Here is a 27,484-nt window from a genome sequence, read left to right on the forward strand (position 1 = left end):
TAAATGAAATGTTTTCTACATTTTTCTTACTTAATATTGTTATTATTTCATTTAGCAATTTTTTTTCCTAGCTCTTTTTATTTCTTTTTTCCCTCTCTAGCCACTGGAATAATAGTCTGTAATAGTCTGTCCAGCCCTTTATTGTGATCAAGGGCTATATGAATAAATATGACTTAAAACAATGGATTTCAGTTTGAAATATGTCCACTGGATGTCACCAAACTCAGGTGCCACTTGCAAAGCACCCACTGTCGCTGTATTTTCCGACTACCATTGAGGAAACCCACCCGATGCAATTAAATGAGTAAAAATGAAGTACACACAGAAAAAAAGCATTGAAAATATGCTGACGGAAGAGACCCAACACAAGTAACTCACTATAAAAAACTATTTTATTTTTTTGTTTAAAAAAAGAAAAGCACAGTCAATAAAATCTCCAAACGAGCTCCCCCCTCAAGGACAATTTTTTTTTTGCATGTATTCTGTACAAATCTGAAATCCATTCGATAAATTATGTCAAACCCGATTCGACGCAAACACTAGAATATAAAACCAAAGAAATAAAGTGAATGTCACGTCACCTTTATTATTGTACACAATATACAAAATGGTCCTTTTTTTGTGTGTTTCAAATCAATTCTCGTGTCTAAGGGATTAAAAGACGAAGCTAAATAAATAAAAGTATCCTGAAGGGGGCGTGAAGGAGCATGAAAAGCATATCGACGCCGATAAAAGAAGCCAAAGCAAAGCGGGGAGGCGAAAACGAGATTCTACGAAAAGGGCCTTTCTTACAGGTTTCACGTTACTCAATATTTCGTTTACAAAAAAGGTAAACGCGTCACGTGGGGCGGGGCATTTCATAAATTCTTAAAAAAAAAAAAAAATAGAGGTTGGTGATGAAGTGGATAGAGGAGGTGCTGAATTCTTGCGGGTAAACGTGAAACCGTTTTGAGGTCTGTTGTTGGGGACAGAAAAGAGGAGACGTCAACCGACGTCCAACGTTTTTGTCGGAATTCCGGTTACGGTAACTTACCTTTGACGCGTGGATTGGGGCGCATTATCTGTGCTTGTCTGATGATTTATGGGTGTGATCGTTAAAGTCCAAAACAAGTTCGACCAAATATGTATAATAATCATGATAACGACCTTTTGCCACATTGCAGACTTCAAACCTCAACATTTTCTATCCAAATCCAGCTTTAAACTTCTCCACAACAGTATCTCGGACCTGCCTGGTGTGTTCCCCGTTCCTCATGATGCTCTCTGCACTTTAAACAGACCTCTGAGACTATCACAGTGCAGGTGCATTTCAGGGTTGGGTAGGGTTACTTTAACTGGATTACTTTCAATTACTTTTGGATTACTCCAATACCAAATATGCTAATGCAAGACAAAAGAAACTAAATGTGAATAAAATTACTAAATTTTGTGCAGGCTTGGAATACATGGAACGGCAAAAATAATGTTGGCAAGCTGTTTGGATTTATTTTCATCTTGTTTCTGTCGCATTTTATGTTAGTTTTGCCGGAGATCAAAGCCAGGAGAGAAAGCTTACCACGTGTTGTGAGTCATAATTTTATTCATAATTAGTTTTTGTCTTTTATTAGCATATTTGGTATTGGAGTAATCCAAAAGTCATTGAAAGTAATCCAGTTAAAGTAACCCTACCCAACCCTGCATTTATACAGAGAATCGATTACACACAGGTGGATTCCATTTATCATCGCGAGTCACTTAGATCAACATTGAATCATTCAGAGCTCCTCACTGAACTTCTGGACAGTGCTGCACTAAAGGGGCTGAATTTTGCACACACACACTTCTTTTATTTTTTACTTGTTAAAAAAGTTTAAAATATCCGATAACGTGTATTCCACTTCATGCTTCACGGGAAATGACAGTTTTATATCTTGATGTTTGAAATGTGGCAAAAGCTCACAGAGTTCAAGGGGGCCAAATAGTTTTGCAAGCCACTGTAAGTATGTGATTTACAGGGTTAAGGATATTGTTTTTTTTCTTCCTTTCCTCCGCCGCTCTCCCTCCTATCTTTCTTTTCAGACTTTTCTTTATCTCGACGGGATTCCTGGAAGACAACGTAGACGGGAGAGGATCTCAGATTAATTGCAATGCAATAAGATTTTTAACATACAGTATACAGTGGAACCTTGGTTTTCGAACGCCTCTCAGTTCCAACAAATCGGTGTCCGACCAAAAATTTAGAGAAACTCTTGCTTCGCTGTTCGGTCAAAAAATCGGAGTTCGAACGCCGGTAATGCGTGAGTGCGTACGCTAGGGTGCCATGCTGAGCGGCGTACGGGTGTTTTAGTCCCTTATTATGCCTCCCAAGAAAGTCAGTGCAAGCAGCAAAGCTGCTACAGGTGAAAAAAGAAAAGTAGTGCGTACAACTATTGCATTTAAGAAAGAAATAATAGCAAAATATCAAGGAGGTGTGCGAGCGCCTTCTGCTGACCACCGCAAGGGTAAGAAATCCTATTCATAAGATTACGATAACGCGAACGTACGATTAGCCTGGGTTAGCTTTAAGTTTACGTTAAACATTCAGGGTGTTGGAACGGAGCCCAACATTGAGGGTGTTGGAACGGAGCCCCCTTTCCGATGAACCGCTCACCACTTGTTGTGGAGACCCGGGTGTTAAATGACTTGTAAACGACCTGATTTTTTTATTTTTACACGTTCATGTTAGGGGAATCTTTCGTACGGAAGATTACGATAACGCGAACGTACGATTAGCCTGGGTTAGCTTTATGTTTACGTTTAACATTCAAGGTAAACATTCAGGGTGTTGGAACGGATTAAAACGATTTACATTATTTTTAATGGGAAAAATGATTTTGGTGATCGAACAAATCGGTTTTCGAACAGGGTTCTGGAAGGGATTATGGTCGAGAACCGAGAAAACCTCTGCCCCAGAAGATTCAAAAGAAGCTAACAAAATTGATGACGCTGCAAAACGTAAAGGTACATTAAAAGCATGGTGGAAAGAGGAGTTCACGTGGCTTGTAGCAGACATCCTTAATACTTTGCAACAATGGGTTTTTTTGCGATGAGTCGTCTTATTGTGTTTCAAGATGTGAAAAATGAGGCAGGCAACTTTATGGCTGGGCAGGGACCTTTTCAGAGTTGTCTCCCCTGGTGTCCGCTAACTTTTAGTCATGAGTTTCAGACACTGCAAGGACATTTTAAAAAAATAAGTCAAAGCGGGAAAAAGATCCTTATTTGGACTAATTTTAATGATATTTATGGCTCCAAAACATTGTGCGTTGACTATCACTGACAGCAGAATCTGAATCCGTCCCTCAAAGCTTAGCACTTTGTGTTTCTAAACGCCAATTGTCACAAATGACAAGATATTTTTGTTTATGTTATACACATGTTAGTGAAAATATATATTATTTTCATGGAGCTGGGAAACATTAAAATCTATATTTCTTTTTTGACATCGTTAATTTAAGACATTTTTGGGGTTAATAAAAAAACACTTGGTTTACTACTATAATACCTTGTTTATCCCAATAATGTGGGCCAGAACCCACCTGCAATAGGTGGCAATGCACTAAGTGGTTACCCCATTTTTAAAATGCGGTTGTCAACCGGGGATAATGAATCACAAGAGTGCCATTCATTTTAGATAGAACAAAAAAACAAAACAAAAAACGAGCCGACAGACATGTCAAAAATTCTCTCCGCCTCTAATTTGAACAATAATCGACCGTCGGTAACGGTTTGTGGCCAAAGAGTGCAGTTGCAGGCCACAATGACACACCTCAGCGTCCCAAACTGAGGAAAAATGACGTCTCCTGCTCTCAATTCTCAACTGGGGATAATAGATCGTGGCCACAGACGTTCATTTCATTTTAGATGGACTAGAATGTCTCAACAAAATTTCCTTCGGGCAGTCCTGGTTTGCAGCAGTATGGGATCATGGATAAGGGTTTGCTGCCGCACGAGTGCAGTTCATTTAAGGCAAAAAAATACAGCTATCGAACACGGTTTATTCACGTGTTTAGACTTAGTCTCGCTTCAGAATAAAGCAGACATAAAATTAAATACCAGTCGAGGAGTTTTTGGTCTTTTTTAAATTTGGACAAAAACATGATTTTGTTTAAAAATTCCGTAGCGTTTTGAAGGGAAGAAAAACAATAGTGATGTGAGATATGCAAATGACCTTTTTCCCTCCGGTAGAAGTTCGTTCCAGCTTGGTGGAGTCGCTCTTCTCTTTGCTGGAGGATTTGGAGCGTTTGCTCTTCTCTTTCTCCATGGAGAGCGGCGAGTCGCAAGGACTTTCGTTTTGGCTGTTTTTCAACGCGTCTGGGGAAGGGACTTTGTCGATGAGGTTTTCCTTTTTGACCCCGACCGCAACCGAGACACCCCCCCGACAACTTACTGGTGCCGTTCTCGTCTTTTCTGCGTTTGGGTTCCAGGCTGGTCTCGCGTTCACCTGAGCCGAAGTCCTGGTGAACCGGATTATAAAAATATATTAAAAAAACAAAACAAAAACACATTGGCAATAGAAGCCCCGCTGTCTAAATACTGACTCGCTTTCTCTCCCTGCGCTCTTTTTCTTCCTTCTTCTCTTTGTAACGGTCGAGCGTCATCTCGGCATCGCTCTTCTCCAGCTCCCTCTCTCGACTTTTGGACCGCGATAGCGAATTGTAGACGATGTGCTGCTGCAATGACAATTAGACACAGACAGATGGGAACAAAGAGCACGGATGTTAAAACAAACAAGTGTGAATTAGGGCTGCGGGGATTTGTAGACGTCATCGACAAAAATCAATGATAGATAAAAGAATTCATCGTCTGTCGGCTATTGTCTCCAGAAAATGTTTCAGAAACTCTATAGAGTGTTGCTTATGCCCAATAGGGTCTGTCACGAGTAGTAACACACAGAAATATCAGCGTCAACGTCAAGCAGGCGTACCTAGACTTCACGATTTGGAGCATTTGAGCCTAGATACCGCAAGCGAAAAGACTTCTGGGAGTTTTCAATACCTTGCATATCATGGCGGTAGCTCTGTGACACACTAACATCTAAAGAACACGTTGAATGAGACAGTCCGACCTCATAAGATTCAAGTGACATTGAAGCGGATACAGTTTTGATAACTGTATACCAAGTACAATGCATGTTAAGTGTAGCTATAGAAGGGAGCTTGAGCATCATGTCAGTTGTTAAAACCGTTCATTTAAAAAAAAAAAAAAAAATCCTTTCCTTATATTGCACTCTCCTAGGCTCAATGTGCTGCTCCCCTCCTCCAGCTCAGCGAACAAAGGAGCGCAGCAACAAACCAAATCACGCAAATTAACCAATCCACCAATTCCCCAAAAGCGAGTGAGAGTAATATATTTTTAATAATACAAGTTTAGGAAACCCTGGTGGGACTTATTAGACCATGGTGGCTTGCCAGTAATTTGATATGGCATAGAAAACACTGATGTATATAAGATTTCAATGTTTTTACCATGGGTTTGGATCATATTAGCTTATTACCTTAGGTCAGTGATTTTCAACCACTGTGCCGCGACACACTAGTGTGCCGTGGGAAATTATCCAATGTCACTTTTTAAAATTCAACCAAACATTTATGAATCATTTTCTGCAAATATTATGTCATTGTCAAGTATCTGTGCTGTAAAAACTGGGGGTATTATAAATCATATTGTAATTAAACATACTGTTCAGTGTCATTTTATCACATCTTTGGTTTGTGGTGTGCCGCAAATTTTTTCCAATGTAAAAATCGTGCCCTGGCTCAAAAAAGGTTGAAAAACACTGCCTTAGGTTTCGATCCCCTGCCTAAACAAACACTTGACTCATCAATCCCCACCTTCCCGGCACATTAACTTCCTATCCCAGGGTCCACTGTATTTAAAAAATATATAATATACTACATGAAAAAAAAAACATTCTGATTAATGTTTCAGTGTGTAGATGTAGGGCCCTTAGCTCCAATAGTGGGGGTGCTTTCACAGTCTATTTTTTGGGGGTTCCTTTTCAGCTGTTAATGTTTTTGTCTTTATTTTGCCTATGTCTGCCCGTGGTGCCATTTTTGTGTCAGTGTTACTTTGGGTAGACAAAGCTGAAGATGTCTGCATTTCTTGACGTAAACATGCTGTTTGGGATTGACGTTATTAAAGGGTTCCTCTAGTTTATGCAGAGTTTAATGCATTTTGAAACCAAAAACAAGAGATTATCAATATTTCTTGGACACATTGCGTTATGCCTCGTACATATTACCTGGCAGAGCTTTTAGACGTGGCAAAAAACATTTGTTGGACAGCCACTACTAATCAATTTTACTTTCCCATTTTCCAATGTGTCTCTGTCCAAAGTTGCTACGTCTAATGTGGGTAAACCGACAATTCTGGTAAGCCAAACACGACATCACTCGAAAAATAAAGGGGGGAGAAACAAACACGAAACTAAATCCTTGATACAGGACCTTTTTTCTGTCCAGAGTTGAGCACAAATATTTTTGAGACAAATCTCTCCATGTGTTGTTGTTGGGTAAAAATGTCAGTAACATGTAGCTTACATTTTCAGTTGTATTAGCTTCTTCCTATTACAATTTTTCACTGGGAAAGGCTACCATAATCTTTTGCATGATCCATTTGAAATTTCCCAAAATGATATATAATCCTTGCACTAATACACAATTCATAGTGTCCTGTTTTGGTGCAGCATGCAACAAACCATTAGCAACAAAAAACTTAAGCTAGTGATCGCCATGAGTTATCTTTTGACAAGACTGGAATGCACCGTTGGAAATAGTTGTCTTTTTTTGCACACAACGCAGCATGCTTTGCGTGGATTTTTTTTTTACTAAATTTTAACCACGGTTTGTATCTTTCATTAGAACTGCAACCATCTTAGTCTTATGCACCCGTCCTAATGCGCCTGAAGGTGGCGATGACGCTTCACATGACAAACTGCCTCAATCGCAACTGCCATGTACTCGACATTTCTAAGCCCTTTTTTTCCCCCTATGTTTGATGCGTGGTCGGTCTAGTCCAACTGCCAAGACATGGCAAACATTTCAAGCGTTTTTGAGCACTTCGCCTATAATTCAAGCTTTTTCCTGACCTTGAAAACACATTATAATTCAAGCATTTCAAGGATTTCCAGCACCTTGTTGAAAAAAAATCGCTGTGTCTTGCGATTACACAATCGTACTGCGTTACATAGCAATATCAATTATATTTTGGTTGATTGTGCATTCGACCTCTGTGCTGGTTTTCTCCACACCATAATCAAATAAAAATACAATATAGAATTTCAAAGTGTGCAGGCGGCTTGTGAAGCGTAAATGTATTACATAAAGATTGCGGATCAAAACTTTTCATAAAAAATGTACCAACACAATGAAATAGATTGGGGAGGACACTATATGGGTTAACATCACGTTTTTTTCCCTGCACTATTTTATGGTTCGAGTACAACACAACCTATTCCCACACAAAACGGATCAACAACCGAAACAAAGGCAGCTTCAAACCTTGGGCGTGGTCTCCTTGGGATCGTTGCTACCGTCCTGTGGGGATGAATGGAGATGACAGATGAGCTGAGGGAAGGTGCGAGGTGTGGGAGGAGCTTTGTCAGACAGCAGTAGAGTCGGAAGATTGCATTTGGGAGCTTTTTGGGGGGGGGTTGGAAGGTGGCCGGTAGGAGATGGGGGGGCTCAGCCGGCTGGACCAACAACGGCGCACAGCTCCCTTGATCTCTGACCTTCGGGGTTGGGGACTTAGGCTTTGAAATGGTTATCACATAGAGGAGAGATATTTGGCTCAACATGTGGAATATTTGCTAGAAAAACCCTGAGAATGTGTTCAAAAGCAGTTAGTGTTATTAATGCAGTGTGATGTGAGGCAGCATATTATAAAGGTATACTTATAAGAGTGCTGTTCATCAAAAGTGCTTGTGCTAATGTGTGCGTGTGTGTGCGTACGTGCATGAGACTACGTTCCTACAGAGATAACTGTGGCTGTCACTTACAGTTCAGGATATGACACAGGGAGGTTTTTTTTCTCTGGCAGACGGTTAAATATAGAACTATCACAAGCTCCCAGCAGATAGGGCAAAGCTTCAGAGGTTCCCCCACAGCCCGTCTAATTCCAGGCCGTGCCATTCGTCATCTCAGTAGGGCTCGGCCGCCGGCATCTCAACGGGAAGCGATTGTCTGAAGGCGGTGCGGAGTGATTCTGACGGACTGATGCATCTGGCCTTGGGGATTGGGCCCATTATGCAAGGCTTGTAGGCGGTGAATGATTCAGAGGTGCTCCTTCAGCAGAACTTCACTTCTCTCTGTTGGGTTTCCTGACGGTGAGGGGTGGGGAGGGAGGGAGCAATATGCTTTCACTGTGGTAATCAGGGATTCGTCGTAGCTTGCCAAAAATGGAGGAAAAACTGCAAACTCTCAGTTTAGGTGGGATGAATAGCCATGGTAATTTTCTCCAAGGTATAAGAAAGTCTTTTTTTTAAAATTCCATCAGGAGCATAGAAATGCCTACAAAATGCGTCTTCTTCACAAGGCACGCCGATATCTTCCAGTGGTATGAAAATAGATTTATATTTCACTATTAAAATACTAAATATTTACATTCTTTTTTTTTTTTGCTAAGTCCTTCAGGAGTTTCCTCCCAATTCTTGAAAAAAATAAATAAAAACTCCGCCAATGTCCACAGAATTTTCCAGACGGCATGCAGCCTGCATTTTGGGGAAGCCTTGTTGGGTGATCTTCAGGGGTGCTACAGCAGGGAACGCTCCGGCAGATAGAGAAGTAATGGGCACAGCCTTCCTCAAGCCATACTAACCTTAACAGACGAAGAGTGGGATGGAGAAGAGTGACTGTCGAGCTTTCGTCTTTTGTGATCTGAAAGGAGACAAGAAATGTTGGGTTTATTTATTATTACGGCGTAAGTCAAGCAGAGAGGCATCTTTACCCCTCTCAGTGTCAGCCGATTCCGATCTGGGAACTGGTGACTTGCGGGAGACGGCCACAGCGCTCCTCTCTGCTTTCTCCTTGTTCTTCAGCTCCTTGATGGCATCTCGGTCCCTGGTCGGCTCCATGGGCTCGCCGTTCCCTGCCTTGGTCTTATCGTCTTTCGTCTTGTCGTCGGCCTTGACTTTGTCTCGGTCTGCTTTGGGCGTCTTCTCCTTACCCTCGCGCAGCGCCCGCTCATCCTTGCCGGCTCTCTCTTCTCTCAGCTTTTCTCTGCGCGCCTCTGCCTTTGTTTCGGGAGTGCTGCCGGGCGTCTTTTCCTTTTTCTCTCGTTTCTCCTTGCCACTCTTCTCTTTATCGTCACGCTCTTTTATGGTTTTGGTGCTGTAAAAACGTTTGAAATAAAGTGTCTTTATTGTCATAGAAAAAAAAATGTTTTTTCTATTTTATTTCAAGTATTTCAAAAGGGTCCTTTTAAAAACATACGACCATGATACTGTGGTATTGTGCATATTATTTGCAAACCTGTAGTCTACAAAACACTTACCTATTAAGAGCCCCATTTCCATTGCTGTTGGTTACTTTAGCTGCTGCACTGTTGGCTTTGTTTATTGTCTTTGTAGTCTGGGATTTATCCTTCCCCCGATCTGCAAACAAGGCAGTATGTTTTTAACATATGATTGGCAAACGGCTAAAAAATTCTCGCCGACTTCAAGTCACTCACCGCCTTCTTCTGACAAACCGTCGTCACCCTTCATCGTGGCGCCGGCAGGCTTGCCCGTGCTTCCTGGTCCATTTTGCTGACTAGCTGGATTAACACTGCGTGCTGGTGCCTCTTTGTGGTGAAACTCATTCTCGGGAACCATGCGCACCTTCTGGCTTTTCAACCGACCTGAATAGCTGCAAGATGGAAAAGGTTAATAAAAAGTTTCGGGTTGACAAATTTGGGAAACAGAACCTTTTGGCTGCTTAAAATTAAAACCTTAAAAGGATTGCCCTATAAAAGAAAAACATTTTCTGTTATCGGCAGAGTCCTAGATTATACTTTTTTGAATGTGTATATCTACTGTCAACAGTCCTACATTAAATCAAGTTGAAGAATTATTCCCCATGTTAAATACAAATTATTATTTGCTAAGATCGTGCAGAAAATGCTTCATAGTGGAACGTCCATTAATTTCTTTGCAAGGCCATCATTATCATGAGAAAAAACCTCGTGCTTTCAAATCCCCACAGAGCGCTTGACTGCACACAATGCTATGTTACCCCATTGCTAAGGCATAGAGATCTGGCCTCTTCTCCTTTTCCTTAACGCAGATCTTATGGACACGGTATTCCAGTGCTTGGCCCAGATTCAAAACCTTGGGGTAACACGGGAGAATTTTGATGAGTACAATCAGGATGTTTCGGATGTGGGTGTAGTCTCCCGTTTCCAGGCAATGAACTGAAGCCTGCAAAATAGTAAGAAAAAAGTAAGCATTCGTGGAAATCCATGCGTATAACCACTGATCATGGCTGGACTAAAATAAAGATAACTTAGGTGGCTTACTTTGGTCAGCATGTAATGCCATTTATGCACCACGTGCCTGAAGTTCTCATAATCGAGCGGATTGGCTTGTTGGCCGCCGTCAAATCCTGAGGCTCTCAAAATAGTCAGGAATCCGGGGTAATTGCCACATTCCTGACAGAAACGTAAGATAAACAAATCAGAATAAAAAACACTGATGTGATCTCCATTTACATATACTTAAAGTGCAATCATACCTTTTCATAAACAGCACGATCGCTATGCCAGCGAGTGACCGTTTCCAGCATGCAGCAAAGAAAGCGTCCATACCGGTGAGACTCATTTTCTGTACAACTGGCCACAGTGTAAATGATAGCTGAGAAGACCTGTATGAATACACATAATTAGACACAATATCGTACAACTTGGTGACATCAAAGTATACCAAGGATGAAAAGTATCGTAAACTAAAGACAGATAGGTCAGTGTAACATCCTGTGTGTCTCACCCTGTCATAGCACAGCAATGTGCAGAAGTTGGGTGTCATCTGTTGGTGAACCAGCTCAACAAAGCGGGCACAGTAGACCGCATCGATGGATGAAAAGATGCACCGTGGGAACAGACAAAGCTGTAGGAACTTTGTGATGGTCTCATTCTTGGTGGATTCTGTTAAATAAAAATATTAAAATGACCACAGATGAACCGCACAATACAGAGAAGCTACCGAAAATTTTGGACTTAAGAGCGCACCCAATGAAAAGTCGCATACTCAAAATTAGGAATCAAACACAATTTTATTTTTGTGCAAGCCCCAGGCTTCAACAGCTTTTTTTACATTTCAAGCCTGTCGCACATCTGGAGCCAACCGTGTGCGAGATTTGGCATAGATGCCTTTGGGTAAGGAACCCTCGCGCGCCTGATGCCGTATTAGGCCGCAGCATTTTCAGTTCTGCTCAAGTTCTTTTTTACGTCACGTATATTCGGATCGTTTTACCATTAGCTATGGTAATTACAAAGATGAGCATAAATTTACTACTGCGCCGAAAGGAAACGCGAATGAAGGATGCGTCACATAAAATGTGAGCCTTATATTTCACGATGACAACGCTAGGGTAACCATACTGTGGAGAATAGTGCCACATGGCAAGATTGTCATGTCTTTTTGCGTTGTTGCCGCAGTAATGGACCAAATTGCATTCGCTTGTCATTATTCCTCGACGATTATCGGAAGCTTCATGAGGGTAGGGTTTTTGATGGATACGTTGAACTAATGTGTAATTTATGAACTTGATTTGTCGGTGAGAAAGTTGAAATATCTTAAGTATGTTGTAAATATTGAATAACATACTGTCAAACATCCCGCTTTGCTCCTTTTATGTATTAGCGATAATTTTGACAAAAACAGCAACTAATTAATCTCAAAGGGCACCATTTATGTTTACAGAAAAGAAGCGTCATGTAGTCTGTAATTTACAGTATATAAACTTTACTTAAAAAAAAATAAAATAAAAACACTCACTGGTCATCAACCATTTGTCTTTCTCCAGTTTTAGGCGATGGAGAACCCTTTGGACGTGCTCTAGTTGTTTTTTCTCCTCCTCCTGCAGTTTCTCTTGCAGAACAGTGCAGCGCTCCTTCTCTTTCTTTTTCTTATTCATAGGCTGCCAGGGCAGGAAAAAAGGAACACAATCAATAATAACGTTTCATTTTCGAATGCTTTTTAAAGACTCACTATTTCAGGATTCTCGTCAATGGCCTTGATCTGGACCTTGAGCTTGTTGACCTCCCGCTCGTAAGCGGCGTGAGGCACAGCTAGGTCGTACATGGTGAGAGACCAAAAGGTGGCGTAAAATTGGGGGCGGAGGTCCTCCCAAACCCGGGGTGGGTGGAGCGACATCACGGCCTCGTGTACGGGAGACATGACTTGCTCGCAGGCCGCCACATACTTCTGCACTTTTTGCTGCTGCCGCATACCCTTTTCTGTTTTCTTCAGCTCGTCGTACTTTGACTGAAACAGGACATGGAACTAATTATCTCCGAGGGTCCTAAGTCCACTTCGGAAAATAACCCAAGTGCACACTCTCACCAATATTTGATGGGCGTACATTGGCCGTGACAGGAAGAACGCAGCGTCATGTGGCGTATGGAATTGATTACAAAGCACGTCAATGGGGGGAACACGCTTGATGTAGTCCTCTGTGCTGAGGTTGGAAGCCAAGAAGCCCCCAAACTGCACCAAGGTGTCGTGACACTGCAGAAAACCAAAGACAGATGAAAATAAAACGGCTGCGATGAAGAAAAAAAAGTGCTACCAGCAAAACGTGAGAAGGAGGGTGCACCTACCTGATCGTATAAGTGGCCAACTAGTTTGAGATCTTTATCACCGCTTTCCAGGAAAACCACCCCATTCCTTTGCTGGACCATCAGGACACAAAGCGGCAGGGCCAGTTCATGATCAAGGAGGGCATCCTTCAGGCGTTGCGATGACTTCTTTGTGTTCCTAATCTGCCCAAAGTAACCTCCCTACGAGCAAAGTTGGCACAACCACAGTCAACAGCAAAGCAATGTGCAGGGAAAAAATACCAACCAACAAAAATCAGTACATACCTCAGCTTTGAGTTGTTCACCCCCTGTCATTGCCTCAAGCTGCTCTGATGTCATTTCATCTGTGACCTCAATTCCAGCCATTTTCTGGACCACTTCTTTTAGAATCAGCAAGTCAAAGCTGCAAAAAATAAAAACTCGACAATTCAAATACAAATGATCATCTGGCTGGAAAACTAAAATAAAATATTTTTTTTATAAGTACAAAATAAACAAACCTTTTGCCTGCTTTTAGTTGATTGGTGACATACTGAAGGAGGCCAGCCAATTCAATGGGATATTTTCTAAACACAGCTCCACAGAGACTTGCCAGGCCTTGTGTGAAAAAAACGAAAAGAGTTTGAGCAAATCAATCAATTACAAAATATTTTTTCTCTAATTAAGTCCCATACTTTGAAGCCATGATGAGATAGTGGTGTCGTCATGCTTCATCTTTTCCTTCTCGGGATTGGCTAGAGCTTCAATAATGCAATCTGAAGATTTGGAGTTAAAAAGAAAAACACACTAATCTGGAAATCGCAGCAAAGCTATTGACACACCGTTAACAAACCAATCACATACACACAAAAAAAATCCCATGTGTGTAAAAGTTAAGGATACAGGCCAAGACATCGTAGTTGAGTGATGTGAGGTATTTCAAAGAATCCACCACTGGGCCAATGAGGTTATCATACCACTGGATCTGTGACAGCATCTGATAAAAATAAAATTTAAAAATATTACCAGGACACTGAAACATTCTTTAAGATCACACTAAGCAATCCACTCTCTTAAAAACACGGCAAAATATACTTACATAATCAAAGAGAATGGTGGGGTTGCTGTGGCTTAGTTTTCCAATCTGCCTTCCAGATTGTTTCACATTCTCTTTGGTCAAGCGCCTACGCAAAGAAAATCGCACATATCACATGTTGTGGCATAGAAGACATCCACTATAACACCCCCCCCCCAAAAAAAATGTTGTAACCTTTCACCGAATCCCGTCCTCAGAAAGGAACTTACTTCATGATATATCTAGCACCTTCCACAGTCTGTGCTTTGACTTTCACGAGCAGTGGGTGGCTAGAATAGGTTTCATTTTTCCACTGTCCATACAGGCGGTATCTGGAAGAAGGAAGATTATATATGCTTGAAGGTTTCTCACATCTTTAAGAGTTCAACACGATTTTTCTCAAATTTTCTAAGCTTTTAAAAATTAAAAAAATATGCACAGAATATAATTGATATATAAACCAAAACAGCACATTTCATGCTGCAGATTAAACCTCATTTTTAACGATAGGCTTCCTTTGTCAGGCTTGACTCAGTGCAGAACAAATTTGTTTGCAGTCAGTAAGAAAAAAAACATTGGAGAGAACTACAGAGGGGCTTAGTGGCAACATTTTACATGTGTAAAACCTCTCACCTGTGATGGTAAGGAAAGAGCTTAAAGAAGCCCCACATCTCTTCAGACATGCACGCATTGCACTCCATCAGCGATAGGGACGGGAGTAGCACCTGGTCTGCGATGCTCAGAAAACAACTTAATAGTATTTCCTGGGATCAACACACAGTAAGCATAATTAACACTTGATCAATTCCACATTTTTGCAGATCCTTAAAAGATTGTCATTAGGAGCTTATATTTATACAAACCATTTTGGCTTTGTGATCCGAACCCTCGCTGCTCTGGTACTGTGAAAGAAAAAGAGAAAAAGCAATGAGTGGCTGTGTCAAGTGCTCACGAAGCGATGCAAAGGTATACCTCTTTCATAAACGCCTTTCCGAGCCGCACAATCTTGGCAAAAAGGATGGGGTCATGCGCAAGGTGAGGTCCTAAGTAGCTGAGCATGCTGAACGCTTCCCTGCGCAAGTCTTCAAAGCTCTCTGCGGGCTTTGGTGCCCGCTTGTTTCTAAGTGGAGCTAGCACGAGTCCCCGAGCGCCTTTTGGGAGGCCAGCCCTGGGGAAAAGCAGAAATGTGTTTATGTTGGCGACCAAGTTAACTTGTATCCAACTTCGAGTTGTGCAAGAAATCAAACAAAACTAAAAAAAAAAATTGTACCCCCGATAAAGAGGATCCACAGTCAGATGTAACAGCTGACAGAGTGCCAGCGCGATAAACTTATGAGATGTAGCATAGAAGGAAGGCATTTGGTCCATAATACTCTGTGCATGGTGCCAGTCGCCAATCCTGAGAAGAGCTTCCAGCAAACCTAGCTTCTGGTTGTCAGGTGGCTGCAAAGATTTAAGCAGAAAATATTTTGATATCAACAATTACCAACTGTACACAGAAAGCAAAATTCACTCGTGCGAAATTATGGGAACATGACCTGGACAGAACACTAAAGAGATGGAAAAAAAATACTCAAGACAGCCCAATACCTGCTCGAGCTTCTCTTCCTCTTTTTCTTTCTCTTTTTCCTTGTCCTCGCTTTTGTCTGAAGGCACAACAACCATCACCAGCTTGCGAGCGATCTGTTTGGCCTCTGACAGTACTAGTTTGTTTTCCTCGACAATGGCGGCATCTAGCGGTAAAAGCTGGAGGGACAGGCAAAGAGACGGAATTAGAGACTGGGTAATTTTCTCAGTGTTTTAATAAGGCATTGAAATAGTTCTAATTGTGAATAATACCCTTCTTGTTTTCATTATCGCTGGTTCAGTGCTTCGCAGATTTTGAGTTGAATTGTTCGTATTGTCATTGATATAATTGTATCATGCTTTGTGTTTTGAGCTGGAAGCACAGCAAATGCTATCACAGGGGCATGTTAGGGAGGTTTTCTGTGTGTTGGGTAGGCGCAACTGTGTGAGCGACTGTGAAATGCTGGTATAGGATGTCAAACAGGCGGGGCAGGTGCACAAGTCAATGTGTTCAGCCAAAAACTGAAGCATGGTGACAGCTAGTAGCTTTAGCAACTCAATACACAGAAAATATTTTTGTAAATTTGGACTCTGAGGAAAGTCAGAAAAGCACATGGAAATGGTAATCACCAGCTGGTGCTCCTTAAATTATTGGGTTCGTGAAACAACAAAGAAGCGAGGCCAGAGGTCTTACTTCTACAGCTAGGCTAACGACTCTCTTAAACTACCCCTGCCGAGCCTTTATCTCACCAATGCCAGATCCCTTCACATTACCCATGAAACGGATGCCCTGGGGCTACAACGTGTGGGAAATCGCTACATTCAGGATGGGTGTATGACTCCTTGCAATTGGGCTATACAAATAAACATGACTTGACTTAATCATGGCGAGACCTGGCTCAATTTAAGGATCCCTAATGCTTGCGCGCAGCTAGCCAGCTACTCTCCGAATCACCTTCTGACATTCAAAGTAGAAACCCTCCCATTTTGTTGTACTTTTGTATAATGCCTATAAAAACTGGAGGGGCGAGGGCGGGGTGTTAGTAGCACAGGAGGCAGAGCGCTTGTCTTGGGATAGAAGCTGCAGGTTCGATTCCCGGAACCTCAGAGTTAAATGTCAATTCGTCCTTGGGCAAGATACTGAACACCTATTGAACCCAATAGCTTTTGGCAGGTCTTTAGTGACTTGAAGCGCTGTATAAATGCAGACTATTTACCATTCATTGAACTGCATCTCTACGTTCTGTTTTTATTTGTAGATGTGTAGTTGTTAAATGGTTTCAGTAGTATACTCTCAGTCAATAAGGACGTCATCTCGAGGCAAGTTTGGCAGCTTTTATAAGATGCAACACTACTTAGTGGATTTTCCCTTTTTCGCGGGGGGTTCTGTTCCCCAATAGCCGCGATATCAGAGGGATTACTGTATTAAGGAATTATTGATTAGTCAAAAACAGTTTCAGGGTTTAAAAATAAAAGTGGATTCTCAACCGTACTACCGTTAGTACAATGACTGATTTTCCTTACATGTACATAGAGGTCTTCCAATTCTATGAGGTTATGATGTAGCAGAGCAGCCGCGATGTGGTATAGGGACTTGGGGGTTTCCTCATTTGGTTCCTGAAAACCCAGCAGTAGATTTCATCAATTAAAGAACAGATGTGATCAACAATTGCACTTTGCAGTGAAAAAAAACATTTGTGCTTCTATATAGAATATTGAGTTCTTACCTGATAAAACTTGAATTTAAAGCCAAGGATATGGCACAGAGTAAGTGCCTCGCACATGTAGGACTTGATGAGGGGCAGGAAGAACTCATCTTGGTCTGATCGACTCTCGTACACCTCCAGGATTATGTCCAGGACACGGTTAGGATCCAAATTGAAACATCCTGTTGGCACGGGAGCAATAAAGAATGAGGTACAAGACTGCTAAATTCACCTGATGATTACATTTTACCCCACCCCTCTAAAATACACTGGTAAAATTGTAGCTTTTAGGAATAGAAACAGCTATATTGCGTACCTATGAGGGACTTGATGCTTTCCAGTACAATGTGGCTAGTGATGTTGCCAGAAAGGTCTTGGCCAAGCTCCGTGATTAGCTTGGCATATCCCTCATTTTCCTCCCTTAGCAGGTTGAACTTCTGTTGCTTGTAACTAAGAGAAGTCAGTAAACATAAAAGATTTAGCAAAATATGAATATAAAAAATCTGCACTGGCCAGATATGTGCCTCCTACATACAATAGTTTTGTCTTGATTTTCACAATCTTCTGATTGAACTGATGGGCTTGTTTTATAAGTCCAAGCGATTCAAGAGTATCTGGATCCAGACGCTCTTTCAGAATGGCCTCTGGAACAAATACCTGAAAAAATAAAGCTCATATTAGCACTCTGATGGCATCCTGGGCATGGGATCATGTTTCAACTGTGGCACGTCCCTGCAAGATAAGGACCGAAAGAGTATGATAATTTTTCATAAGAAAACGGCATTGTCAATGTTTTTCACATTTATAATCTAGCAGTTTATTTTAGAAAACCATTAGAGCAGGGGTCTCCAAAATGGTGCCCGTGGGCCACAGGGTTTACTGTTCTGAAAATAGCTCACCACTGTTGGGTCATTATATTTTTCTAATAAAATGTTTTTTTTTTTACTGGTTGGCTGAGTCTATTTAACACTACTTTCAACAATGTATCTGGTAATGTATGTATGTACCAGAGCCATATGCCACTAGTGGGAGGTAGCTAGAGTCAAGAACTCATTCACATTTCTGACTCTTTCTGGGATATTGATAGAGGAGGGGATTCCCAGCCCCCTCGCTCACCCCAACTGATGTGTTGGGAGTCATTAGGTTACCAGCCCCCCAAATTCCAACCCCTAATGACGAGCGCAAAGCAGGGAGGCAATGAGTATCAATGTTGTCTTAGGTATGACTCGGCCGAGGCTTCAACGAGCAAACTCCCAGTCTCAGGGCGGGTGCCCTATCCCCAAGGCCACCGAGCTGGTTATATATAGTAAAAACGTGATATTTCGTCATTTCAGATATGCGTATCAAACTGGGTTCCCAGGGCATTAATTAGTAACAAAAGTAGCACTCAGCTTGAAAAAAACTGGGGACCCCTGCATTAGACGGTAACAGGAAGCATAAACAATATTATTCTCTTCCTTATTATTATGTTGATCTTACTAATTACTTCTCATACTGCCTTGAAAGTATTCACAAAGCCAATATAAGTTTGACACACATAGGATTTATTCAACTATACTATAACAATGTACGGTTAGAACAAACCAACAATAGCCAATTACATATTATAACAGCATCATTGTCCACTTCAATATTATCCGAAATACAAAACATGTTACAAAAACACTTGAAGCCCCCTAGTGAGTAAAACATGTCACACATGAAAAAAATGGACCAGCTAGAAATATATAACAGTTGGAAAAATCAAAACTAGGCGCATGCTTTACAAATACCTAAACAATAAAACTACCGTATTTTCCACACTATAAGGCGCACCTAAAAGTTTTAATTTTTTTCAAAAGCTGACCATGCGCCTTATAATACAGTGCGCCTTATATATGGCTCAATATTAAATCGCAAGGTCTCGCAACTTACGCAACAGCCGCCGACTCGATTTTTCCCCAAACGTGGAGTAGTCCGCGGTGTATGCTGGGATTTATATACCGGCGTTTCATTGGCTAACCAATGTGTAAGTCATCATTTGAATCGATCGCTATTGGCTAAAGTTCTTCGGAGACTTGGATAGGCTAGAGGGCCGAAACAAACCCTGCAATTGGCCGAAAAAGTTGTGTCAATCATAAGTTAAATCGATCGCTATTGGCTGAAGTTATTCGGAGCCTCGGATAGGCTAGAGGGCCAAAACAAACCCTGCAATTGGCCGAAAAAGATGCGTCAATCATCAGTTAAATCGATCGCTATTGGCTGAAGTTATTCGGAGCCTCGGATAGGCTAGAGGGCCAAAACAAACCCTGCAATTGGCCGAAAAAGATGACTGAATAGAAAGTTTGTTAAACTACACCATAAAGAAACATGTTTCATTAGTCTGTATTTGTAAATATTTTCCTCTCCTGGATTTACTACACTCACGGTTGTAAGAAGACCATGGTTGCGTATCATTATTGAACGTGAGAACTTAGGTGAGCTATGCGGCTTTATATTTTCCCGGTATCTTGTTTTAGAACGATCTTGATGTTGCTGTGATGAGTTGAGAGAATTAAACTCAATTCCAAGTGTTTACTGTCATATGCACAGTAAAGTTGTGAGCGAAAAAGAAAATAGAAACTAAGGAATGGTTGGCATTTGTTGAATCCCAAGACTTGAACCTTCCGAATGATATTTGAAATGATGCATTTGAGTGACATCGTATTCGCATCCGCACGTGTCTACGACACGTATTTGCTTCTTTGCAAGCTTTGGGAATGTTAAGGGGGTAATCAGTTGGACTGAATCATCTGACTGTTTTGTCGACGTTCCCATTGTAGCGCCTTATAATCCGGTGCGCCTTATCTATGGAAGATATAGGACCAAAAACTATTTTTTGGGGGTGCGCCCTATAACCCGGTGCGCCTTATAGTGCGGAAAATACGGTAATTCATCCAACCCTCTTTTCCCCTCTATTTTAGCTCAAATAAAAAGTACTCGTCTATCATTATGTAAACACCGTCATTCGATCATACATGCAAGTAAAAGGATTCTTACCAAACAAGCCCCGACAAATTGGATGTACTGTTCACGCTTGTGTTTTTCCTCAAGTGCAACGGTCTCCAAATCTGGAATTTAGAATTCAATTACCAATCGTCTCAATGCAATTCCATTATTGTTAATTCTGTAACACAACCTCACCTAAAACACTAAAGACATCAGCTAAAATTGATTGCATGTCATCTCGAAGTTCCTGTGAGTAAAACAAAAACGACAAAAATGTTAACAAGGAAATTACACAACACGAATTGACCCCCAAAAAATAAGAAGTACCATCATCTCTCCAAGGACGTTGATGACGAGGTCCAACTTGATGTTGCCCTGAACAACTTGCCAGCTGAGCTCATATAAGGCCGACTGGATGTCTAAGTAATTCAACAGACAAATCATTTCTCCAAAGGTTAGTTGGCCTTCCACAAGAAAACAAAGCATAATCATAGATGCAATGGTGCTAGATATCCCTCCGAAAAAGTTCTGATTGGAAAATAAATGAATTGAAAATTACTGAGCTTTTTTCCAGCAAAGTAAATACAAACGGAGGTTACCTTTATTTTGACATCCATGATCTATTTTCTGGGTTAGTCCTCTGCAGAGTTGTACACTGGAAGAGGAAAACAACAACCTTTAATTGAATTTCAAATAATAGGGTTTCCTCCGGGCACTCCGGTTTCCTCCCACATTCCAAAAACATGCATTTCAGGTGGATTGGCCGGTCCAAATTGTCCCTAGGTGCGAATGAGCGAGTGAGTTGTCCGTCTCTGTAGATGGCAACCAGCTCAGGGTGTCCCCTGCCCACTGCCCGATGATTGCTGGGATGGGCTCCAGCACCCCCGCGACCCTACTGAGGCTAAGCGGTGCAGCTAATGAGATGAGGTCAACATGAATTTATAATAGTTTACCCAGCTGAGACTTCACAAGGTAGCGACTTGCAAACACAGGCTTATGATTGCTGGTGCTACCATCACACTACCAACCGCTAGTCAAGTCACGTTTATTTGTATAGCCCTCAAAGGGCTGAACAGACCACAGATTATTGCAAACCACAGATTATTATGACACCATCCCCTGATCTAAAACCTACATGAGGGCAAATAATACACAGATTTTGTCAACATAAAATATAGGTCATTCATATGCTATAGAATAGAAGTGTGTTTTAAGCCTAGATTTGAACATTTCCACTGAGGTTGCAGATCGAATCTCAGGAGGAAGAGCATTCCACAGCACCGGAGGCCGAATGGAGAACGCTCACGAACCTGCGGATCTCTTCTTGGCTCTTGGGAACGCTAATAGACCAGCTGGTACAAAATGCCGCAGCGAGGCTTTTAAAAAGGACAAAAAAGTACGATCACATCACCCCAATTTTGGCTCTCTGTTAGCCTAAGATGCGATTTTAAGGTTCTCCTACTACTATACAAAATCATACATGGACTTTCCCCCTCATATCTTTCAGATCTGATCTCCCCCTATGTCCCGGCCCGAAGCCTTCGTTCCGAGAGCGCCGGTCTCCTGGTGATCTCAAGAGCCAAGAAGTGTTCTGCTGGTTCGAGAGCGTTCTCCATCCGGGCACCGGTGTTGTGGAATACTCTTCCCCCTGAGATCCGATCTGCAACCTCGGTGGAAATGTTTAAATCTAGGCTTAAAACTCACTTCTACTCTATAGCATACGAATAACCTAAACTTCTTATATGTAATAACTTGAGAAGCCCTTAGAGACTAATTGTGATTAAGGGCTATACAAATAAAAATGACTTTACTTGACATTTTCAGAGCTAAAGTATAAATGGGTGAAAAAATTCATTACCTGAAGTGCACTGCAACTATTAAATATTGTCTTGTACTGAACTTTGTTAAATGGTTTGTTTCCTTAGAAAGCAGTTTAAATTATTGCTCATGGTACTTTGACTGAAGTGGGCAAATATGTTGTTTATTTTTGTTAATTATTTGTTGATGTTTCCATATTAATCCACATTCAAACATCGTGGACAGGAAAACACAGGATATAGGAGCAGCATCCAAGTCTATTCTAGTACAATAGAACTGAATCTTTAAACGTGAGCTGCAGAACACAATGATCCAAATTTCTGGCCTTTAATTTCAGAAGGCCCCACACAACTACAACAATTATGTATGGATCTCCTACTAAAATATAGTTTACTTGTCACTTTTACGAATATTTGAGAAAATGTGTTTACCAAATTTATTGACATCGATTTGTTATTCTTATGCAATAAATATTTACGATCAACGAGGCAGGATAACAAAGGAAATGCTAAGGGCTCTTGAAGGATTTCGAACATATAAATACACTTTAATCGACGATTGCCTCGCGTCAGTTGGTTAATGTAAATCGATGTCATTTGTAATTTAAAACACCCAGTGACGCAAGAAATCGAGCTATTGATAGCATAGTAGCTAATTTGCTAGCATTATGTCCTGCACCGTCTTACCCTACTTGATTATTTAAAGTGATCGAAATTTCAACTGTACTGCAGTCAGGATGTTTGTCGGATGTCGGTGTTTGATTATGGGACAGGTTGAAATGATTTAAATTTACACTTAATAATTCAACGTAAACGCTATTAGCCTAGCTTAATGTGTACACTATATAAACCGAATATTAGTGAAAAGCCTCTACTTTTTTTTAATCACTCCAACACGATAACCAAAAACTAAACCGATAACTTTGCCAATTTTAGACTAGCAGCGATAACAATTTCGTAACAAAGCAGTAGCTAAACGTACGCTAGCTAACATTAGCCGCACTTGCTAACATTCCGCAAGCATTCTCATTTACGTAAACGAGACGGCTAACCCTTTTTTTAAAAAAATCTAGCCGGGCGACTCACAATTCGTTTTTCCCCGATTTCTCCCAGTTCTTGACCCATTCGCCCGGGAGGATAAGCGTCGTCATCTTCCACCCACAGCGGCCGGATGTCTTCGTCGGCTCCGCAGGGTCAAATGTGCTCGGCGACGGGAGAGCTAGCACGCTTAGCACGCCGATGCTAATGCGGCTAGCGTGCAGATGCATGGCGGGACATGAAAAGTGCCACAAAGACCGACATTAGCTTCAAGTCCAAACGTACAAAGCGCGTGGATATTGAAAGCTTTGCTTTACATATGTAAAGATTTTCTTTAAAATGTACATTTTGTGGGAAGACCGTGCTTTTTTATTTTGTTTTAGTTACCCTGCTGAACGTTCGCCCTCAGAGCATAACAATAGTATAAACAACCGTGATGCTCCGACTGAAGTCAGTAGAAATACATTTTACGATTAACAAAACGTGAATTTATCAAATATTGGAGTGCCAAAAAGCAACACTATTGCCATTGTTTCTGTGTTGACATTTTTTTTCTCTCCGTTTATTCAGATTCTAGGTTACTGTCCATTCAAAACCCACAACTTCTCATCCAGGGTTGGGTAGGGTTCCTTTAACTGGATTACTTTCAATTACTTTTGGATTACTCCAATATCAAATATGCTAATAAAGGACAAAATAAACTAAATATGAATAAAATTACTGAATTTTGTGCAGGCTTGGGGAGTAACGGAATACACGGAACGGCAAAAATGATGTTGGCAAGCTCATCTCATCTCATCAGCTGCACCGCTTATCCTCAGTAGGGTCGCGGGGGTGCTGGAGCCCATCCCAGCAATCATCGGGCAGTGGGCAGGGGACACCCTGAACTGGTTGCCAGCCAATCGCAGAGCACACGGGGACAGACAACTCACTCGTTCAGTCACACCTAGGGACAATTTGGACCGGCCAATTCACCTGAAATGCATGTCTTTGGAATGTGGGAGGAAACCGGAGTGCCCGGAGGAAACCCACACAAGCACGGGGAGAACATACAAACTCCGCACAGTAAGACCGGGAGCTGGATTTGAACCCACGCAGGAGGTTTCCACGACCTCAGAACTGTGCCGCGAGCTGTTTGGATTTATTTTCTTTTTGTTTCTGTCGCATTTTATGTTACTTTTGCCGGAGATCAAAGAGATCAAAGCCAGGCGAGAAAGCTTACCACGTGTTGTGAGTCATCATTTTATTCATATTTAGTTTATTTTGTCTTTTATAAGCATATTTGGGATTGGAGTAATCCAAAAGTAATTGAAAGTAATCCAGTTCAAAAAACCCTACACAACCCTGTTCTCCTACATCTATTTTCTGCACCGTTTATCATCAGAAGGGTCGCGGGGGTACTGGAGCCAATCCCAACCATCATCAGACAGTGGGCTGGGGATACCATGAACTGGTTGCCAGCTAATCGCAGGACATACAGAGACAGACAATTCACATGCTCATTCACACGTAGGGACAGTTTGGACCCGCCCATTAACCTGAAATGCATGTTTTTGTAATGTGGGAGGAACCCCACACAGATATGGGGAGAACATGCAAAATCCACATAGAGAGGTCATTAGATGGATTGGAAACCGATGTTCTGCTGGAACGTCCTACCTTGTGGGGACGTCCCACCAATGACTAGTAGGCATGTGTGCAAGGCTGATTGTGAATTCCCTCGGATATAACGCAGTGGTTAGCGCGTGTGCGGCACAGTTCTGAGGTCATGGGTTCAAATCCAGCTACCAACCTTCCTGTGCGGAGTTTGCATGTTCTCCCCGTGCTTGCGTGGGTTTCCTCCGGGCACTCCGGTTTCCTCCCACATTCCAAAAACATGCATGTCAGGTTGATTGGCCTAACAAAAATTATCCCTAGGTGTGAATGAGCGAGAGAATTGTCCCTGTGTGCCCTGCGACTGGCTGGCAACCGGTTCAGGGTGTCCCCTGCCCACTGCCCAGAGATAGCTGGGATGGGCTCCAGCACCCCCGCGACCCTACTGAGGATAAGCGGTGCAGATAATGGATGGATGGATAACTTTAATTGTATTGTTTTGATTTTGTCTTGTTTGGTTCTTTCACGGTTCACAGATTCCTTAAAGGCATGGTTCATCAGGGCACCAACGAGGACACAACTCTGGACAGCTTTCTCCACTGTTGACTGTTCCTGTCCTGTTTTTGGGTCGTGGCAAAGTTGGCACCAGTTCAAGTTTTTGCTCTCATGTCCGGCTACTGACCCGTTTTTTTCCATCCCTGACTCCGCCATCACAGACAGAGAGCGACTTGCCTCCCGCGTCCAGAGAACACCGGATGGTGGGCGCAGCCCTTCCTCTTTCTTTCAATAAAACTTGTGGTAAACGTCACGCAATTGGGTTCTGTTTCCGTTCTGGTCCTGACAGCACCGTTTGGATTATCTGGATATACTCTTTACTTGTATTACTATATTTTTTCCCCAACGCTCGGCACTCGCTTCCGACCCCGACCAAGTTTTTGCTCTCATGTTCCGGCTACTGACCCGTTTTTTTCCATCCCTAACGCTTGGCACTCGCTTCTGACCCCGACCACGTTTTCGCTCTCATGTCCCAGCTACTGACCCGTTTTTTTTTCTTCCCTGACTCCGCCATCACAGACCGAGAGCGACTTGCTTCCCGCGTCCAGCGAACACCGGATGGTGGGCGCAGCCCTTCCTCTTTCTTTCAATAAAACTTGTGGTAAACGTCACGCAATTGGGTCATGTTTCCGTTCTTGTCCTGACAGCACCGTTTGGATTATCTGGATATACTCTTTACTTGTATTACTATATTTTTTTTCCCCAACGCTCGGCACTCGCTTCCGACCCCGACCAAGTTTTTGCTCTCATGTTCCGGCTACTGACCCGTTTTTTTCCATCCCTAATGCTTGGCACTGGCTTCTGACCCCGACCAAGTTTTGGCTCTCATGTCCCGGCTACTGACCCGTTTTTTTCCATCCCTGACTTTGCCATCACAGACAGAGAGCGACTTGCTTCCCGCGTCCAGAGAACACCGGATCGTGGGTGCAGCCCTTCCTCTTTCTTTCAATAAAACTTGAGGTAAACGTCACGCAATCGGGTCCTGTTTCCGTTCTTGTCCTGACACAGGATTAAATTCGGATATGTCCTTTTCATATTCACATTGAGAAATTAATATCCTTAACTTGCACAAATCATCGCAGTGATCTCTTCTGCCCAAATAGTTACTTGTTTATTCAACACCGAGAAAAACAGTACATAGAACAATCCAGGCACTCCAATCCTAAACGTTGTACTTTATTGAATTAAACAAAAATGTAGTACAAATAAAAAGCATGGTCTAGTAGTAACCACTGAGTCATGTTTCTTGTTCCATTAATCAGAAAAACAATGGAAAGCAAAACTGATTTATTATTCGTGATTAATGATCTTATCACCTAACAACAAAAACACACCGGATGAGGACCTAAACGCAGGGATGTCAAAGTCGGTTTGGTTCTGGGGCCTGGTCCAGTTTTTCAGTTCTGAGTTGGGCCGGATCAGTCGAAGAACTCCAAATTTTAAGCTTTTATTTTTGATCATGTAGCCTACATTAGTAACCTACACAACAAATGGATTAAAAAACATGAGAGAAAGATTTTTTGTTTTGCTTTAACAGTTGAGTGAATGAAGTTTCACCCCTGAACCAATTTACCACGCTACGCAAACTCAACACTGCCCTCTAACGGGTACAGAGAGCATTTGGATTTACTTAACTTTTGATAGAAATGACCTAGAGCAGGGGTGTCAAACTCATTTGAACTCGGGGGGCCACACGATAGGACCAACATTCTGTCGGGGGCCGGACTAGTAGATTAAAGAGAAAGAAAAAGAGAGATAAAGAAATAAGAGAAAGAGGGAGGGAAAAGGAGAGAGGGCGGGACAAAGAAAGAAAGAGAGAGAGGGAGACAGCATGAGAAACAAAAGATAAAAAGTTGTGAGAGAGGGCGAAAAAAAGGGAGCAGAAGAAAGAAATCCAAAGAGAAATAGAAAGACAGAGGGAGAGAAAAGAAAAAAGAAAGCGACAAGGGTAGGAAGAGAGAAAAGAGAGAAAAGGAAAAAAGGAAGTTAGAGCAAAAGAAGTTAAAAAGACACAGAGAGAGAAAGAGACAAAGAGCAACAAAGGTAGAGAAAAAGAGAGACACAGAGAGTGAAAGAGACCGAGACAGAGAGTGGGAGAAAAGAGGTGGAAAAGAGGGAGATAGAAAGAGAGAGAGAGAAAGAAATACAAGTGTCCTTGTTCGCGGCACCTTTCTTTGGCAACATCAAGTTGACATATTTCAACCTGCAGCTTGTTTTTCTCTTGCGCTTCTCTGAGTGTCGTCTCGCGGGCCGGATTCAATCCCTTAGCGGGCCTGATCTGGCCCGCGGGCCGCCTGTTTGACACCTGTGACCTAGAGACTCGCTTTTTTTTAAAAAAAATACTCATAAATCTATCGTGGATTATAAAGCAGTAAGGTAATACATTCGGACGGGAAAGG

At 42.0% G+C, this 27,484-nt stretch overlaps 2 protein-coding genes and 1 long non-coding RNA gene across 5 annotated transcripts in view; 1 reads left to right on the forward strand and 2 right to left on the reverse strand.

The window, feature by feature from the left end:
• Window positions 1-374: 374 nt before the first annotated feature.
• thoc2 (THO complex 2) lies at window positions 375-23,153 on the reverse strand. 3 transcript variants are annotated; one of them, XM_088321812.1, is made up of 39 exons: window positions 22,986-23,152; window positions 20,682-20,737; window positions 20,410-20,501; window positions 20,278-20,329; window positions 20,134-20,204; window positions 17,651-17,772; window positions 17,432-17,565; window positions 17,137-17,297; window positions 16,934-17,026; window positions 15,434-15,589; window positions 15,114-15,286; window positions 14,816-15,011; window positions 14,707-14,745; window positions 14,477-14,607; window positions 14,074-14,175; window positions 13,868-13,952; window positions 13,672-13,765; window positions 13,464-13,544; window positions 13,290-13,386; window positions 13,075-13,192; window positions 12,811-12,990; window positions 12,554-12,718; window positions 12,200-12,475; window positions 11,987-12,128; window positions 10,976-11,133; window positions 10,725-10,853; window positions 10,510-10,641; window positions 10,227-10,411; window positions 9,685-9,860; window positions 9,508-9,607; window positions 8,962-9,344; window positions 8,833-8,891; window positions 7,518-7,553; window positions 4,557-4,688; window positions 4,406-4,472; window positions 4,187-4,329; window positions 2,007-2,083; window positions 1,034-1,085; window positions 375-955 (listed from the first exon to the last, which is right to left on the reverse strand). In XM_088321812.1, exons 1-38 carry the CDS (start codon window positions 23,048-23,050, stop codon window positions 1,058-1,060), a joined length of 4,686 nt encoding a protein of 1,561 aa, XP_088177938.1. In that variant the 5' UTR covers window positions 23,051-23,152; the 3' UTR covers window positions 375-955; window positions 1,034-1,057. The 3 variants fall into 3 exon arrangements, 1 of the variants encoding a protein (XP_088177938.1); XR_015847458.1 differs by lacking the exons at window positions 375-955; window positions 1,034-1,085; window positions 2,007-2,083; ... (1 more) ...; window positions 4,406-4,472; window positions 4,557-4,688 and having other exon boundaries at window positions 7,532-7,553; window positions 8,015-8,891; window positions 22,986-23,153; XR_015847457.1 differs by lacking the exons at window positions 375-955; window positions 1,034-1,085; window positions 2,007-2,083; ... (1 more) ...; window positions 4,406-4,472; window positions 4,557-4,688 and having other exon boundaries at window positions 7,552-7,768; window positions 8,015-8,891; window positions 22,986-23,153.
• Window positions 22,516-25,338, forward strand: LOC148348966 (uncharacterized). The gene is made up of 2 exons (XR_015847459.1): window positions 22,516-22,672; window positions 25,067-25,338. It is a non-coding gene; the product is annotated as an uncharacterized LOC148348966 (long non-coding RNA).
• A 902-nt stretch (window positions 25,339-26,240) lies between these two features.
• Window positions 26,241-27,484, reverse strand: part of epd (ependymin) — a 10,346-nt gene continuing 9,102 nt past the window's right edge. Inside the window, exon 6 of the mRNA XM_088321390.1 lies at window positions 26,241-27,484. This exon is cut by the window's right edge and continues 142 nt beyond it. The gene's annotated coding sequence lies outside the window, so the exon portion shown is untranslated.

This window comes from Urocampus carinirostris, chromosome 17 (assembly GCF_059441175.1).
Source record: "Urocampus carinirostris isolate Australia breed hairy pipefish chromosome 17, RoL_Ucar_1.0, whole genome shotgun sequence".
NCBI lineage: Eukaryota > Metazoa > Chordata > Actinopteri > Syngnathiformes > Syngnathidae > Urocampus > Urocampus carinirostris.